Below are 16,701 nucleotides of genomic sequence, written 5' to 3'. Positions count from 1 at the left end.
TGTTGGGGGTGGCAGCTGGGCGCCGCAGCTCGGGCTGTAGCCCCGCCGAGGACAAGGTGACCCGAGCTCCTGTGTTGGCCCAGACAGCAGTAGGGCTCCGCAGAGACGTTCTGCTCCCAAGTTCTCTGCACTGCAGTCAGTGTTGCTCTCTTCCACGTGGCCTCTTAGCATTTTTCCAAGTCTCAAAAACATTCTGAAGGTAGAGCCTTCAGAGTGCGGTGAGGATTTCAACATCCCCATTCTCTTATTATTGCATGTGTTGAAGGTGGGGCACCCATAAGCCTGGTGAAGAGAAATGAAAATCTACATCGAGTCTTTAAGCACTAGGCTTTGGAGCTGGTTGGGTTAAGGTACATTATTCTTACTACTTTGTGTAATTTACTGCTTTCTGTATTTACTGCTCTAAGTAAAACTTGCCAATCTGATAAATGGCTTCCCTCATCAGAGAAGATCGAATTTTCTTAACTCATTTTCACCTAATATATGTTCCTGTCAGGACCAAAAAGCATTCCTTCATGAAAATGGAAGCATGCAGAACAACTGCTTGTGGCTGAAACTTAATCTGCATACTTTAGTGAAGATCTGCAAGTAAATTGTATCAAAGTTATTTTGTTCACAAGCAGAAAAGCAAGCTAGATATACAAAATGCTTAATTCTAAATAACTGCCTGCTTTTGAAGAACAGTGGCAGCTGATAGCAGTAGGCTCTAGAAGGCAGGTTCTACGCTTAGAAACTGATGTATTTTGTGCCTAAATTTGCTCCAAATAGTGCTCCACTACCTGAGGGATATGGATCATCCTTTCCTTGAAGCAGAAATGAGGACAGTTTTGTAAAAATCACTTAAAGTTTTATATAAATTTATGTCTGGGTAACTGTATCGCAGCAGGTTGGAGTTTTCAGCAGTGCATTCCCAAGTGTGTATTAAATCAGGAAAAGCACTAGTTTCCTTCATGTAGCAAACCTTTAGGGCCCTCGTGTTCATGTTTAAATCTTCACTGAGGTGTTTGGTTTCCACTGTGACAGGAATCTCTCTTTGTTCTGTGTTGTTTCTGTAAGAGAACTTTTTATAAAGAATAGATACAGGAAAGGAGCAAGATTCTGTATTTTTTTATTTAAGGGAAGTATTAGTTCAGCCATTTTTTGTAGAAGTTTTTCTTGTAGGACTTTTTTGTAGCTCAGACTCTTTAAATCAACTTCTAAACCTGGAGTGGGAAATGAAGTTCTCAATACAGTAACATAAACCCTGATAGTTGTTTAGTTTCTGGTTTGTTACATGTTGTATTTTTCTAGGTGAGGAAAAGGAGAGGCAATTTTAATATAAGGATTGTTGTCTTTGTTTGTCCCTAAGTAAATACAAATAGGATGTGAGTTGGGAAATGCAGTTCCTAGCCTAGCTCATCAGGAGGTAATGTAGCTGGTTTCAAGCCTCTGGAAAACTCCTTTGGCAGAACTGGGTACTTGGGTACTCAGAAGGAGACTTCTTGGTTATGGAGCTTCATAGCACTTCTCACATCTTCATGCCATTGCCCATGTTCTTAAAAGGAGAATATCTCCACACAAATCAAACAGGTGTGCAGAGATCAGACATTTAGTATTTCTGTGTTTGAGTCACTATAATTAGTCATTTCTGTATTTGAGAGATCTTCCAGGTTTTGGGCTGTTGTTTGAATGAGAGATGTCATGCATGTCTTGAATGACAAACTTGCATGTGTTAAACCTCCAAAATATCTGGGGTTTCATAACAAATCATGGTAAGAAATATGCTGCCTCTGCAAGGTTTTATCCAAATAAGTTCAAGTTGTAGCAACAGCAGTTTGAAAAGAAATTCCTATTTATCCTGTCCAGGATAAATAGGAATGTAAAATAATGTACATTACATTGAGAAACAAAATGTCCATTTCAGTTTATGTAAGTATTCCTTTGCCCTTTGGGGTAGTTTTGACTTTATGCTAATTAAGCCACAACTTTTGTATTCTGGAGGCAGCCTGGATGAGGCAACATCTGAGTTTAAACTGCATGAAAACAAAGTTTTTTTTAGTACAGGAATTTGATACAGTTTAGATAAAATCCAGTTCTCATATAAAATAACAGGTAAATAAATACGATGCCAGAGATGGGTGTTTACCTTTAAATGTGTGTTTTCTAATGTGTACTTTACCCTCTTGCAGGAACATTGACAGTAAGAGGAGCAGAACTGGTCACAGAGCACTGGATGGGGGTCTGTTTCCTGCTGTTAATTATAGGGCTTTGCTGGGGGCAGTACAACCCCAACACTCTGCCTAAGAGAACCTCTATTGTGCATCTCTTCGAATGGCGCTGGCAGGATATTGCTCAGGAGTGTGAGCACTACTTAGCTCCTAATGGATTTGGAGGAGTTCAGGTATGCCTGTCCCTGTCAGTAAGTAGTAAAATTGCTACTTAGATGATAATTTGTTTTTCACAGAAAATGTTCAGTTTGTCAAAGGACAGGTACTGAACAAGAAAAATAGAAATTGGTAATGGAGGTAGTAAATGCTGACAAATATATTCTTCAGCTGTCATCAAGTAAGCATGAATTTATTTCATTGCTCCAAAGTGCATGTTTTGCAGTCTGTGCTATTGCACTTAGATGAATTAGAATTGCCCATCACTTGCTAAATTTTTTTTTACTGCTGTGAAGAGTAACCTATGTTTAACTGTTTGATGTTATTTAAACCAAGGGAAGCTCTTAAGTGCTAGATAAATGTAAAATGGAATTATGACTGAACAAAAGGCTTCCAAAAAAAGGGTTGAAGGTTTTAAATAATTAAGTACAGAAGGCTGCTACTTGTGTTCACCCAAACTGGCAAGTTTCTCTCTGTAAAGCAGTGTCACAGCAAGCGGCTAAGAGACCCTTCTTTGCAGGAATCTAGTGTGAACAGGCAGAAGTGAGCTGAGCACAGGTTCTGGTGAAGGTGTCCATGTGTGAGTCAGTTCTGTCTGAGCAACAGAGACATGTTCCTGTGGAACCAGTACTGGCACTTGGGTGGGGTAGCATGGCTTGAGAACAACCACTTATTAAAATATTTGAGTCTGCCTGTCCGACTGCGCGGGAAAAATTGGTGTGAAATCTGCCTGGTTCTTGTAGCCGAAGAGATTGCAAGGTGGCCTGAGTGAGAACTTTCCCATAATTTTCAAATAATCATCATTTCTTTGCAACCATCTGTCCAGGCACACAGACCAGATGGATTTTAAACTGATTTCTCAGACTGTGGCCTACGCCTGTTTATCTTTTTAATTGATTCTGTGGCAAGGTCTCAGGAAGTTTCTTTCAGATGACTTGCTGAGCTGGTCAGGAAGGTGTGGCAGCTAAGTGGCTGTAGGGATCTTTCTGAGAAATGCTTGGATCAGGTTGTTATGCCCCGAGGCTTAGAGGTAGCAGCAAAAGCTTGTTGCCTAAAATGTATCCTGAAAAGTCTGTAAAAGGAAGAGGTATAACTCACCTGGAAACTTATAAGAATCAGGTCAAAAATGCGTTCATCCAAAACATTACAAAAATGGGAAGTTGGATCAATTTTAAAGGCAGGATATTATGTTAGTTGTGTGTAGTCACTTCCTTCCACTGCTGACCTAGTTCTTCAAATGCTTCTTTTTGAAGCTTGCAGTCACAAAGATAATTAGGGCACTGTTCATGGACCTAATTTTTATACTATGTTTCTACCTGTTGAAGGCCAGGCCTACGTCTTTTGTTTCCAGCCTATTACAGTGTAAGCAGAGGATACTGAGGATCTAAATGGGTTATGTTCTTTCTCTAAAAATACTGGGCAAACAAATTAACCATTATTGGTATCCCATTACCAAGTATCATTGTTTTATTCACAGATTTCACCTCCAAATGAAAATGTTATCATTACTGACCCCCACCAACCATGGTGGGAGAGATACCAGCCCGTCAGCTACAAGCTGTGCACGAGATCTGGAAATGAAACTGAATTTAGAGACATGGTGACCAGGTGCAACAATGTTGGAGTAAGTACTTTTAAAACCTTCTGGTGTTTGCAATGCAAGGATATAGCCAAGCAGTGATTCTACCAGTTAAAAAAAAGGATGCAGTGTTACCTGCCTGTCTGTTGAGCTGGATGTTTTATCACCCTTGCTGTATGCTAATAAAAAAAAAAAAATTGAAAAAAATGTTGGGTGAAGCAAGCAAGCAGAAATAGGGGGATAGGGCAGGAGGTATGGGATAGAGAACATTAATTAGTGGTGCTGTGGGAAGTAGCTTTTTCAATTGTTATGTGGGTACTGTTGTCTAGGTGCACATTTATGTGGATGCAGTAATCAACCATATGTGTGGAGCTAATGCTGGGGCTGGTGACCATGCAACTTGTGGAAGCTATTTCAATGCAAAGACTGAAGATTTCCCAGCTGTGCCCTATTCTGGCTGGGACTTCAATGATCGTAAATGTAAATCTAGAAGTGGAAACATTGAGGATTACCATGATATATCTCAGGTAAACCTACTACTACAGTTTTCATGTACATCTGTTCCTGTGCTGTCGTTTCTTTGCTCTCATTTACAGTGAGACATTTTTGAAAAGGAATTAAAAAAAGCCTCATGAAAAGCCATCCAAATTAATAACAGAGGTTAGTGTTGCTAACAAATTAATAAAAGGGGTTAGTGTTGCTAATCAGGAGCACCACTTCTTAAATGGGTAGCTGTACTTGAGACAATGGCTCAATTTCAGATTCAGACAAATGTGCTTAGGTAATTAATAAAGACAATTTAAAGCTCATAAAATCTATTTAGTGTGTTAAAAAAAGGTAGAAGTTATTTGTGGACTTATTTCTGGGTCTGAGAAATCTGAGAGATTTTAGCCTGCTAGCAGCTGCTAACTTTTTCCCAAGGAAAAATTTTTCAAGAAAGTTCTTTCTCAAAACAATCTTGGCAAACAACTATCCTTTCTCAAAACAATCTTTCTCCAGGTGGTGTTTTCCTGTTTCTCTGGTTAACCAGTGGGATTAGAGAGGTGTTGTTCTTATTCACCAATCATGTTAAGTCTGTGTGGGAACACCTTATAAAAGGCAGTAAGAATTAAACAGTAAAAGCCTTCTTTTTCTATGCTCTTTGCCTTCTGAAATATTTGGAGTCTTTTCTTTCACGTCCTACAGCGACAGTTATTATTTGCCTTTTATTGTAATTTTGAAGTTTTCCTTGGTCTCAATTTCAGAAAAGAGGGGTAAATGCAATTTCGTATTGCAGCTTCTGTGTTAGGTGACTTTCCAAAGGAAAGATATGCATGGGGAACAAAGGCTACTGAAGATTTTATTTGGCATCATACTATGGGCAAAGAACATTCAAAGCGTGTGTAGAACACTACGGTAAGTTTATTAGGTGAAAAGTGTTGCAGTAGGACACGAAATAAAGATGCTTGACTCCAGTCAGAAGGCAGTAGAAATCAGGGCTTTATTTACAATTCATTCAGCCCTTATATAACGTGCTGTGCTAAAAGGCACCTTATTGGTCTGTAGGGCTGACACCTCTCCCATTGGCTAAGTAACAGAAATAGCAAACAGCACCCATTGTTTTGGGAAAGGAATATTGTTTACACAAGGTTGTTTTGGAAAAAGAAAACTGTTGAAAAGTTTCCCTTGCGAAGAGCTCAGTAATTCTCAGGCTCAGAAAATATTAAGCCCACAGAAAAGTGTTTGATTTGAGAATTGCTGCGCAGGTGCGGGACTGCCGCCTGGTCAGCCTGCTGGACCTGGCGCTGGGGGAGGACCGCGTGCGCTCCAGGATCGTGGAATACCTGAACCGCCTCGTTGACATCGGCGTGGCCGGCTTCCGCATCGACGCTGCCAAGCACATGTGGCCTGAGGATGTCAAGGCCATCTTAGATAATCTGAAAGATCTAAATGCTCAATGGTTTCCTGCAGGAACTAAACCTTTCATTTACCAGGAGGTAATCTTTATTTTTTTAAATTTTACTTCACAAACGTGTTTTTTGCAGGCCCAGTACAGACTCGGTCAGACATGGCAGTGCTTTGCGTGGGCTGAGCCCAAGCAGATCTACAGAAATCATCCTCAATACCATTCTCAACCATAATCTACAAATATCTAATCTGCCCATAAATGGTAATTGATGTGCAGAATGCCCCACTTGTTTTGGACCTTCAGGAATAAGGTAACCTGGGAGTTTTATTGAGGTGAAGTTTACTACATTGAAGTTAGTGGAGAAATTCTGTTGGTTTAAAAAAGAGATTTCATTTCTCGAATTTTAAATTCTGGATAATAAATTGCAACAGCAGACATAAATGTTGATTATGGTCTGAAACTTTATATTCCAATGGCATAAAAACTATTTCTTGATATTCCAAATTTGTGTTTTATGTTTGAATAACGAATTGGAGCAAGCAGGTAAGTGTTGGTTTCAGTCAGCAGAAGCTAAACTTGCTGCACACGTTTTATTATATTAGTGTCTTGCCTGCAAAGTCTAGACAAATAGAAACATTCTTTAGCTCCATAGTGAAAGGATGCAGCCCAAATGCTGGAAGCAGAGGCATTGCTGACCATACTAAATATAAAGTAAGTACAGCCCAAGCCATAACTATGAGTAAGTGGTCAGTTGGGGTGAGGAGATACAGGATAGAGATGAAAAAGAGGTTCGCAGCTGGGCTGAGCGAAAAGGAGAAAATAGCCTTACATACAATTTTGCAAGAAAGCCAAATGAAATAATCAACTCAAGTACTGTCTCCTTACTTGAACCCATGTCTAAAGCAATGTTTTTTATTTGGTTTTTGAGTAGAAAGAAATGCTATTATGTTTCCTGTACCAGGTAATTGACTTGGGTGGAGAGCCCATCACAGGCAGCGAGTACTTTGGAAATGGCCGAGTGACAGAATTCAAATACGGTGCCAAACTGGGGACAGTGCTCCGCAAGTGGGACGGAGAAAAGATGGCCTACTTAAAGTAAGGATGAAGGTGCTGCAACTTATCCAGGATTCACGGATACACCAATTGACAGGGTAGCTTCAAGTCTGTGTTTTTGTTTAGGAACTGGGGAGAGGGCTGGGGCTTTGTGCCTTCCGACAGAGCCCTGGTCTTTGTGGATAATCACGACAACCAGAGAGGACACGGGGCCGGTGGAGCTTCAATTCTAACCTTCTGGGATTCCAGGTAAGGAATTGCTCTTGTGTGGGTGATGCTTCTTGCTTTTGCTTGTTTGTCTGTGTGTTGTCTGGCAGGTTCATCCTTCCATGTCTCATTCCTTGTTTGTCCAACCAACAGGCTCTATAAAATGGCAGTTGGTTTCATGCTTGCCCATCCGTATGGGTTCACACGTGTGATGTCAAGTTTTCGCTGGCCAAGATATTTTGAAAATGGAAAGGTGAGCTACTAACGCTGAAGATCCATCCATGGGATTACAGGTCAGGACAGGGCCAGCGAAGTAGTCCAGTGCATTTCAATTTGTCAAGTGATTTCCCTGTCCCATGCTGGATGTAGCTGGCGAAACTTTGATGCTCTCTCTAACTTTGCTCTCCAGAGGGGCTCTGTGCGTTTTCAGTCAGAAGATATAAACCTGTCTTTTTCCAATGACAGGACGTCAATGACTGGGTTGGACCCCCAAGTAATGCAGATGGCTCCACAAAACCTGTTACAATCAACGCGGACACGACCTGTGGCAACGACTGGGTCTGTGAACATCGCTGGCATCAAATCAAGTAGGGCACTGGGGAGAAAGAAGCAGGAAAAGCAGTTGCTTTTTCTTTGTGCTGCGTGTGGCCTTAGAGGCGCTGCAGGTGCAGTGACAGACATTGCTTGTGTTTTCAGGAACATGGTTATCTTCCGTAATGTGGTGGATGGTGAGCCTTTCTCCAACTGGTGGGACAATGGCAGCAATCAAGTGGCTTTTGGCCGTGGTAATAAAGGCTTCATCATCTTCAATAATGATGACTGGTGAGTAAGAGGGAAATAAATTTTAATTTATTGTGATTATAAATTATTATGTTTGAAATATGTATTTAAAAATCTAGCTAGTCATGAAACCTTTTAAGCTGTTGCTAGCTTGAATAGATCTTTCTAAGGGATGCCTCAGTTGTTGACAATTTAAACTTGCATTTTCCACTCTACCGTAGACACTCTTCACTCTTGGCAGTTCAGGCCTTGTACTGTGGTCTTTCTGTTTCCCATTTCTGAAGCTGGCCGTGTCACAGGCCTGGTCAGCCAGAAAAGTCTAAATTTATAGAAGTGAGGGAACTTGTGAACTCAGGAATATGTTCCAAATGTGACAGTTTTAAAAATTGTATTGGAGTCTTTTCTGCAAGAATGAGATGATAAGAGAATGGGTGTATGTCAGGGCTGTAATAATTCCCTGTAGGTTGTGGTGATGAGCAGTTTGAAGCATGTAGTGATTGAATAGATTAGGCAGTGTCCAGAGAAGTACTAGACTTCCTGACTACAGAATCACATAGTATCTGAGGTCTCCAGTATGATTTGAAGAGCATTTTAGAGTGCTCATAAGGCTTACTGCACTTCACTCTTTTCCAAAGGTCCTTGAATGTATCTCTGCAGACCAGTCTGCCTGCTGGGACTTACTGCGATGTCATTTCTGGGCAAAAGGACGGTGACTTCTGTACAGCAGTTGAAGTTCATGTTGCTGCTGATGGCATGGCTAATTTCCTGATTGGGAATGAAGACAAAGACCCATTCATTGCCATTCATGTTGATGCTAAGTTGTAACCAGATGTGTTGTGCATGTGCTGTTCCTTCTCCTCTGTATCTTTATGAGCAGCAAACAGATGTGCAGAATGTCCTGGCTCTCAGCACTGCATGAACCAAGACAGAGCCAAGTGTGTTAGCTGTAATACTAATGAAATGGTGAGCAGCTGCTGTACAGATTTGGGAACTGGTGGTGCCAGTGCAGCTCTGGGAGTGGTGCTCTGCATCTCTGTGCATTTGTAAGTGCACTTTATTCAGTTAAGGTACTAATAAAAAATGGAAGGAGAAGATTTACATTATTAAATTTAAAATCGTGCTGCTCTGTGTAGTTCTCTTTAGGGGCAAGCAGGACTGGGAATTGACAGGATATCCAAAAACCAAGAGAAGACTCCTTTGTGCTGAAACATGGCACAATTCAAGTTGATATCAAGTTGTATTATATAAGTTGAAAATGTGTTTCTTTTTTTGGTCTGTACATTGTCTGGTGAATGGCATTCAAATTGAGTTTATCCCTTTTTGTGACTAACCAAACATAGGGCTAGGGTCAGAAGGAGCTGGTCAATGCCAGTCAGTTATTCCAGCCTGTGGCATCAATCAAGCCTCTATGTTACCTGGTTCACAGTCAGCTTGTGCCTGTACAAATCAAAACCACACATCTTCCATCGTTACCCCAATACTGGCTTGATCTCCATTGCTCATGCCTATACTGCACTCACCATTAGGATGGTGGGTACTTCCAGTTATAGGAAAGGAATATATGGGTTGAAACGAGCTAAAGCCCATTGCTACCCTCAGAAAACTTCTGTTAGTTGTTAACTTTGTATAATCCTCCATGCTGAGTGAGCTGTGTGTACACTCCTCCCCATGCTGGTCTGGCTAAACCAAGGAGCCTTCACACCCTTTTAACTAACACTCTCAGCTGATGCACTCAGGTGGCACAGTTTTTTTATTTGAAATAAAGGCTACCTATGAGCCCTTTGTGCTGACTTTTAAGTCAGCATTTTTTTGCAACCTGCTTGAACAGACACAGGCTGCCGAGCCTCTCATGGGAGGGCTACAAGTCCCCTTTGCCAGTGCCTTTGCCATCCATTGCATCAGGTTATTGAGGATGGGTCTATCCTGTTCTTGGCTGACAGCAGTGTATTTTTCACTGGAAAATGCATGCCATTGGAAACTGTAAGTCATGCAGTGACATTCCATCACCTCGGTGGCACTCCACAAGGAATGGTGATGTAAAAATTAACTTCAGGCACATTTGGTTGCTTTTAAAAATATTGAAGAATGAGGGATTCTGTTTTCACTGAATTGGTAATCACAAGGTGCAGTCACTCACTGGTTCCTTGCTGTTAGTGAGCAGGCAAGGTCATTTGCAGTGACTTACTATTTCATTGCAGCAGTGGAAAAAGAGGCCTTTAATAAGGTCTTGATATGAAAATGAACAGGTGGAAGAGTGGGACCTGCTTTTGTTTTTTGTCCTTGAAGACCAAATCTGGGCAAGAGAAGGATACATGTGACACACTGGCATGGCTGGTTTCAGAAAGAACATACCAGAAGCAGTTCAGGTGAGAAGTGCACTGATGTTTCTTTTCTCCTGGAGTAACTGTAACTTTTTTGGAACTTTTTTTTCCTCATGAATGTTTGATGAATATTCATCAAATGCCAGTGATTTTTAAGTCTTTGTGTTCTCTTGAAGCATTGTTTTATTGTCAGTATGACTCAAGTTTATTCATGGAGGATTGTCACTGAGACATTGGTCTTATAAGTCAGTTCCAGATGAAGACCTGAAATCATTTAATGAAGAAAAGTCGAAGGTCTTTTCTTTGAAGGAGGAAATTGTAGGAAATGCAAGAAAGAACTTGGAAAACAGCTCTAGCTTTCAAATTCAGTTACATGACAGGCAGCTAAAACTCTTCTGCACTATCATTTACCTCTGATTTTGTGGTTTGTTCCTTGACTCAGATGAATCATTGATCGCTTAAAATGAGATGAAACCTAATGCAAAGTCTCTGCCAGAGAGGTAAATGCAGCTGATCGCTTTCCATCAGCTGCTCTGCACGAAGAGAAGTGTGAAGAAAACTACTAGCATTTCTTAGCAGGGACTGGGCAATGACACTAGAGAAACATTAGGTATGAGAAAGTGTCAGTTCCTAGTTACCAGTGGGATTCACCTGGTGAAGACCCACAGCCTCTCATGTGATAAATCTTTTACTGATTAAATACTGCTGTTTTATTGGTTTTGCACTGCCTGTTTTTTGGTAGCTGGGGGACCACAGAGGTGGCTCCTATGGGAAGCTGCTGGAAGCTTCTGCCATGTCCAGTGGAGCCAGTGGCTGATGGCTCTGAACATGGACATGCTGCTGGCCAAAACTGGGCCAATGAGAGAGGCTGGTAATGCCTCTGTGCTGACATATTTAAGAAGAAAATCAAAACAAAGTCACATGGTTTTTCTTCTAGTCAGAAAAGAGGAGCAAGTGAGAACGTGTGAGGGAAACAACATGGAGACACCAAGGTCAGTGCAGAAGGAGGACAGGAGGTGCTGCAGGCCCTGGAACCAAGATTCCTCTGGAGGCTTTGGTGAGACCATGGTGGAGCAGCTGTGTCCCTGCAGCCTGTGGGGATCCACAGGGATGCAGAGATCCACCCACAGCCCATGGAGATCCACAGGGATGCAGAGATCTATCCACAGCCCATGGGGATCCACAGGGATATGCAGAGATCCACCCACAGCCCGTGGGGATCCATGGTGGTTGCAGGGATCCACCCACACCCAGTAGGGATCCATGGGGGAAACAGAGTTCCCCCTGCAGCCCGTAGGGGAGGTGCCCATGCTGGAACGGGTGGAGGCCTGGAGGAGGCTGTGATCCCATGGAAGACCTGGTGGAGAGAGAGGCCCTGGTTCCAGGCTGGAGCAGCCTGTCCTTGAAGGACTGCAGCTTGTGTAAGCGTTACCCATGCTACAGCAGTTTCGGGAGGGCTGTGTGCCTGTGAGAGGGACTCAACACTGCCGCAGGTGCGGTTTGACTGCTGCTCGTGGGAGTGGAGCCAAGCCAGGCCAGTTCACAGAGAACTGTCTCCAGTAGGAGAGACTCCATGGTCTCACAGGGGAAGGACTCCTCTTCCAGAACAGCAGAAGAAAATGTCAGCAATGAACATACCAAAAGCCCCCTGCCCCGTCTCCCTGTGCTGTCTGTGGGAAGGAGGGAGGGACTCAAGGGAAAAAGGTGTTTTGAGAGCTTATTTTACTTCTCATTATCCTCTTCTGATTCTGTTAGTAATAAACTCACTTTGCAACCTTAAGTTGAACCTGTTTGCCCTTGAAATGTTTTGTCCTGGTCACTCATGAGCCTTTTGTTAATTTTCTTTCCCTCTCCACTGCCCAGCTGTAGTAGGGGAGGGCGAGGGAGCAACTCCCGTGGTTGCCTGACTTTGGGCCAGTGTCAAACCACAACAGTTGTTCATACCCTGCTCTGAACTCAGTCTAATCATGAGAGCCACCTCTGAATGCCGGAAAACTCTTTCATTCTCCTAATGCTGTTAGATTTCCAGTCATCTTTAAATCACCTCCCACTCCTTTTACCTTCTAGAAACCCCTTTGAGGGTCTGTGTGTTATGTTTTGGAATACTTTTGATAAAGTATCTTCGTTTGTGTGATTGGAAAGAGTGCAGTTCTGGATTTGGGTACACTGCTCAGGGACCACTTGGTTTATGTTGGCGTATAATCATTGTGAAAAGTTACTTTGTCTTCAGGTGTTGGGTAATCAGGAGAAAAAAACAAACGAAAGGAATGATACCTAGCTAGCTATCTAAATAATGACTGTTGGCATTGATCCATGTGAATTTTGACACCTGCTACAGGAACTTTGTCATGTTGCAGGCACATAAATAGTCAGTGAAGAGATCACACAGCCTTACACTGAAGGCACCATGCGAGTCCTCCTCCTCCTCCTCGCAGCTGCTGGGCTTTGCTGGGGGCAGTACAACCCCAACACTCTCTCTAAGAGAACCTCTATTGTGCATCTCTTCGAATGGCGCTGGCAGGATATTGCTGAGGAGTGTGAACGCTACTTAGCTCCTAATGGATTTGGAGGAGTTCAGGTGAGTTGTTTCCTGTGAGTAGTAGTAAAATGGCATTGTAATATTTTGTTAATAAACCAAAATGCCCAAGTTAGACACAGTCACCTCCAAGTAACTTTGCTGCTGAGGAGGGAGGGTTGGAAGTAGTAACTGCTTTTAGCAGCAATCCTAACCCGGCAGGACCAATGAGTGATGGTGTATCTCTAGCAGAATCATCACCAAGGGACATGCTTTCCTCTGAAAGGCTTCCCCTCAAAGCTAAGTAGACAGTAAAGCTCTTTACTTTGTTCTAAAGGAAGTGTGGAAGCAGTGAGGTTTGGCATTCCTATGGCTGTCATTATTACAAGTAAAAACAATTCCTGTAGCTTCAGCCCTTCCATGCACATGTCCTTGAAAGCAGGCCCATGCTGGACCTGGGCAACTCACAGGAACAAACCAAAATGTCTTTCTTGCCAGTGTATGAGACAGACGTCAAACCTGAACTTCTGCTGTGGGAGAGAGACTGGGTTGGGTACTAGCTTTCCTCTGAGGGCAGAAGTCCTGAGTGCAGATTTTGCCCTTAAAATGCTGAAATAAAACTATTTGATTTCTCATCAGAGTTCATAACTTCATTTGCAGGTTTCACCTCCAAATGAAAATATTGTCATTACTAACCCTAACAGACCCTGGTGGGAAAGATACCAGCCCATTAGCTACAAGCTCTGCACTCGATCAGGAAATGAACAGGAATTCAGAGACATGGTGACCAGATGCAACAATGTTGGAGTAAGTGCCTTGATAATCTGTGTCTGATACAGCAAGAAGTGGTGTATCAGCTGAGGGAAGGTCCTGCTGTCCTCAAAAGAGATGTAAACTGAGAAGAAACTGAAAGGGATTTAATCAATTTAAAATCAACTTAATAATAATGTGGTAAAGCCCTGGCTGTGATTTTACATTTGCTGCAAAACATCCTGAAATGCACATGTTGCTTTTCCAGGTTCGTATCTATGTGGATGCTGTTGTCAACCATATGTGTGGGGCTGCAGGTGGCTCAGGCACACATTCTACCTGTGGAAGCTATTTTAATGCAGGAAACAGAGATTTTCCAGCTGTACCATACTCTGGCTGGGATTTCAATGATGGCAAATGTCAAACTGGAAGTGGAGAAATTGAAAATTATGGTGATATGTATCAGGTAACTGCCCCTGGCAAAATTTTCAAATATTTTTCTTTTTTTTTTTTTTTGGACATGTTCCGTTAACTCTCGAGTAAAATCAAATGGTGTGGTGCCTCACAAAACCTGTGCTTAGTCACTTGACAAGTGAATGAAGTAGTGACCATAGGTACGTGTGGCACAAAATATTCTAAGTACTGAGGAATCAAGAACCTGTGTGCAGAAGTTTGCTCCTGAACTGAGCCCAGTGTACTCAGCTCAACGTGTGAGCTCATTTTTTATTTTTCTGTTGCACAGGTCCGGGACTGCCGCTTGTCTGGCCTTCTGGATCTGGCCCTGGAGAAGGACTATGTGCGCTCAGAGATTGCGGAGTACCTGAACTATCTCATTGACATTGGTGTAGCAGGATTCCGACTTGATGCTGCCAAGCACATGTGGCCTGGGGACATAAGAGCATTTCTGGACAAGCTGAAAGATCTGAATACTCAATGGTTTCCTGCAGGAACTAAACCTTTCATTTACCAGGAGGTAATCTCCATGTTTTCTCTTTTATGTTTGCCTCTGCCTTTTGTGTCTCTTTTGCCTCCTCCTTCAGAGGAACAGCAATACATCTTCATCCAATTTACCCTAGAAGGAGCTCACAATTTACTTAGAGCAGCCCTGCAGACATAGATAGTTTTGATTTTTAAAAATGCCTCCACAACAGATTGTCAATCAACTTTACCTTTCCTTTCTTCAGTCATGTTTTTACATGTGTCCATCATGTCTTATACTGACTTTGTGTTGATCTACACAGCACAAATGCATAAACTCACATTGAGTTTTGTACATTGCATTGTTGTTTTTTGTGAGACAAGAAGGGATGTAGGTTTTCTTTCCTGTACCAGGTAATTGACTTGGGTGGAGAGCCCATCACAGGCAGCGAGTACTTTGGAAATGGCCGAGTGACAGAATTCAAATACGGTGCCAAACTGGGGACAGTGCTCCGCAAGTGGAACGGAGAAAAGATGGCCTACTTAAAGTAAGGATGAAGGTGCTGCAACTTATCCAGGATTCACGGATACACCAATTGACAGGGTAGCTTCAAGTCTGTGTTTTTGTTTAGGAACTGGGGAGAGGGCTGGGGCTTTGTGCCTTCCGACAGAGCCCTGGTCTTTGTGGATAATCACGACAACCAGAGAGGACACGGGGCCGGTGGAGCTTCAATTCTAACCTTCTGGGATTCCAGGTAAGGGATTGCTCTTGTGTGGGTGATGCTTCTTGCTTTTGCTTGTTTGTCTGTGTGTTGTCTGGCAGGTTCATCCTTCCATGTCTCATTCCTTGTTTGTCCAACCAACAGGCTCTATAAAATGGCAGTTGGTTTCATGCTTGCCCATCCGTATGGGTTCACACGTGTGATGTCAAGTTTTCGCTGGCCAAGATATTTTGAAAATGGAAAGGTGAGCTACTAACGCTGAAGACCCATCCATGGGATTACAGGTCAGGACAGGGCCAGCGAAGTAGTCCAGTGCATTTCAATTTGTCAAGTGATTTCCCTGTCCCATGCTGGATGTAGCTGGTGAAACTTTGATGCTCTCTCTAGCTTTGCTCTCCAGAGGGGCTCTGTGCGTTTTCAGTCAGAAGATATAAACCTGTCTTTTTCCAATGACAGGACGTCAATGACTGGGTTGGACCCCCAAGTAATGCAGATGGCTCCACAAAACCTGTTACAATCAACGCGGACACGACCTGTGGCAACGACTGGGTCTGTGAACATCGCTGGCGTCAAATCAAGTAGGGCACTGGGGAGAAAGAAGCAGGAAAAGCAGTTGCTTTTGCTTTGTGCTGCGTGTGGCCTTAGAGGCGCTGCAGGTGCAGTGACAGACATTGCTTGTGTTTTCAGGAACATGGTTATCTTCCGTAATGTGGTGGATGGTGAGCCTTTCTCCAACTGGTGGGACAATGGCAGCAATCAAGTGGCTTTTGGCCGTGGTAATAAAGGCTTCATCATCTTCAATAATGATGACTGGTAAGTCAGTGGCAGAAATACTGTCCCTAGGGAGAACAATAGCATTCCTCATGAGCAGTACAATGTGAATTATTTGTGTGTATATTGGGTCCAGTGTGCTAAAATGGGAGTGTAGGAGGGGTAGGATCAGAAAGCTCATTCTCTACAATGCCCTTCAAATAAGGGAGTAAGATCAGGTTCCGAAATCTTACGCAATTTGAAATACCTGTTTTAAAAACATTGTATAAATAGTGTTTATTTTCTCGTAGGAATATGAATGTCTATGTGCAAACTGGACTGCCTGCTGGTACCTACTGCGATGTTATTTCTGGACAAAAGGAGAACGACAAATGTACTGGAAAGCAGGTGTTTGTTTCTGGTGATGGAATGGCTAATTTCCAGATTAATACTGATGCTGAAGATCCATTTATTGCAATTCATGTTGAAGCCAAATTGTAATTCAGGAGAAATGTCCTCCTCTGTTTGGTCTGTGTATTACTCTTTCCCCCCTCTGTTAGATCCTGGTTTTTGAGCATGAGTGACTCTCTATTGAATAATAAATGGCACTCAAATTGAAGAGCAATGTTTTTCCCTTACTGAATTAGATGAAACTTTATTCCCTCATAACTAGTGGCAATACACTGGTTAGTTTTAAGGCATTGCAGCACTCCAGTTCGCATGCAACAAAAACACTGGAGAAAAAAAATAAAAATCCAAGCCAGCACCTGGCTAAGCTAAAATGCAGTATTTCTAGGTCTGATCCGTACACACACAACACTCACTTGTATCCCAGAGCAGCCACCTTGTGAGCTG

General features: G+C 42.6%; 2 protein-coding genes across 2 annotated transcripts; both read left to right on the top strand.

Annotated features, from left to right (window-relative positions):
• The first annotated feature begins 253 nt into the window (after positions 1–253).
• Positions 254–9,050, top strand: LOC136294532 (pancreatic alpha-amylase-like). Its single transcript, XM_066192342.1, has 11 exons — positions 254–350; positions 2,169–2,380; positions 3,841–3,987; positions 4,272–4,469; positions 5,688–5,918; positions 6,792–6,925; positions 7,010–7,132; positions 7,244–7,343; positions 7,556–7,677; positions 7,787–7,912; positions 8,506–9,050. The coding sequence occupies exons 2-11, from the start codon at positions 2,213–2,215 to the stop codon at positions 8,693–8,695; spliced, it is 1,539 nt and encodes a 512-aa protein (XP_066048439.1). The 5' UTR covers positions 254–350; positions 2,169–2,212; the 3' UTR covers positions 8,696–9,050.
• Positions 9,051–12,593: 3,543 nt separating this feature from the next.
• Positions 12,594–16,465, top strand: LOC136294531 (pancreatic alpha-amylase). The gene is made up of 10 exons (XM_066192341.1): positions 12,594–12,769; positions 13,367–13,513; positions 13,725–13,922; positions 14,199–14,429; positions 14,789–14,922; positions 15,007–15,129; positions 15,241–15,340; positions 15,553–15,674; positions 15,784–15,909; positions 16,158–16,465. Exons 1-10 carry the CDS (start codon positions 12,599–12,601, stop codon positions 16,345–16,347), a joined length of 1,542 nt encoding a protein of 513 aa, XP_066048438.1. The 5' UTR covers positions 12,594–12,598; the 3' UTR covers positions 16,348–16,465.
• Positions 16,466–16,701: the final 236 nt, after the last annotated feature.

The sequence above is a fragment of the Chamaea fasciata genome, unplaced genomic scaffold (assembly GCF_029207755.1).
Source record: "Chamaea fasciata isolate MVZ Bird 193981 ecotype frontalis unplaced genomic scaffold, bChaFas1.0.hap1 SCAF_10, whole genome shotgun sequence".
NCBI lineage: Eukaryota > Metazoa > Chordata > Aves > Passeriformes > Sylviidae > Chamaea > Chamaea fasciata.
Note: the sequence above shows the minus strand (reverse complement) of the source record. Positions and strands in the feature narration are given on the sequence as shown.

Bases quoted from the DNA above. Each gene is read 5' to 3' on its own strand.
- LOC136294531 (XM_066192341.1), top strand. From the start codon at position 12,599: ATGCGAGTCCTCCTCCTCCTCCTCGCAGCTGCTGGGCTTTGCTGGGGG. The intron at 12,770-13,366 runs GTGAGTTGTTTC...CTTCATTTGCAG, and splicing joins ATGGATTTGGAGGAGTTCAG to GTTTCACCTCCAAATGAAAA. The intron at 13,514-13,724 runs GTAAGTGCCTTG...TTGCTTTTCCAG, and splicing joins CCAGATGCAACAATGTTGGA to GTTCGTATCTATGTGGATGC.
- LOC136294532 (XM_066192342.1), top strand. From the start codon at position 2,213: ATGGGGGTCTGTTTCCTGCTGTTAATTATAGGGCTTTGCTGGGGGCAG. The intron at 2,381-3,840 runs GTATGCCTGTCC...TTTTATTCACAG, and splicing joins ATGGATTTGGAGGAGTTCAG to ATTTCACCTCCAAATGAAAA. The intron at 7,678-7,786 runs GTAGGGCACTGG...TTGTGTTTTCAG, and splicing joins CATCGCTGGCATCAAATCAA to GAACATGGTTATCTTCCGTA.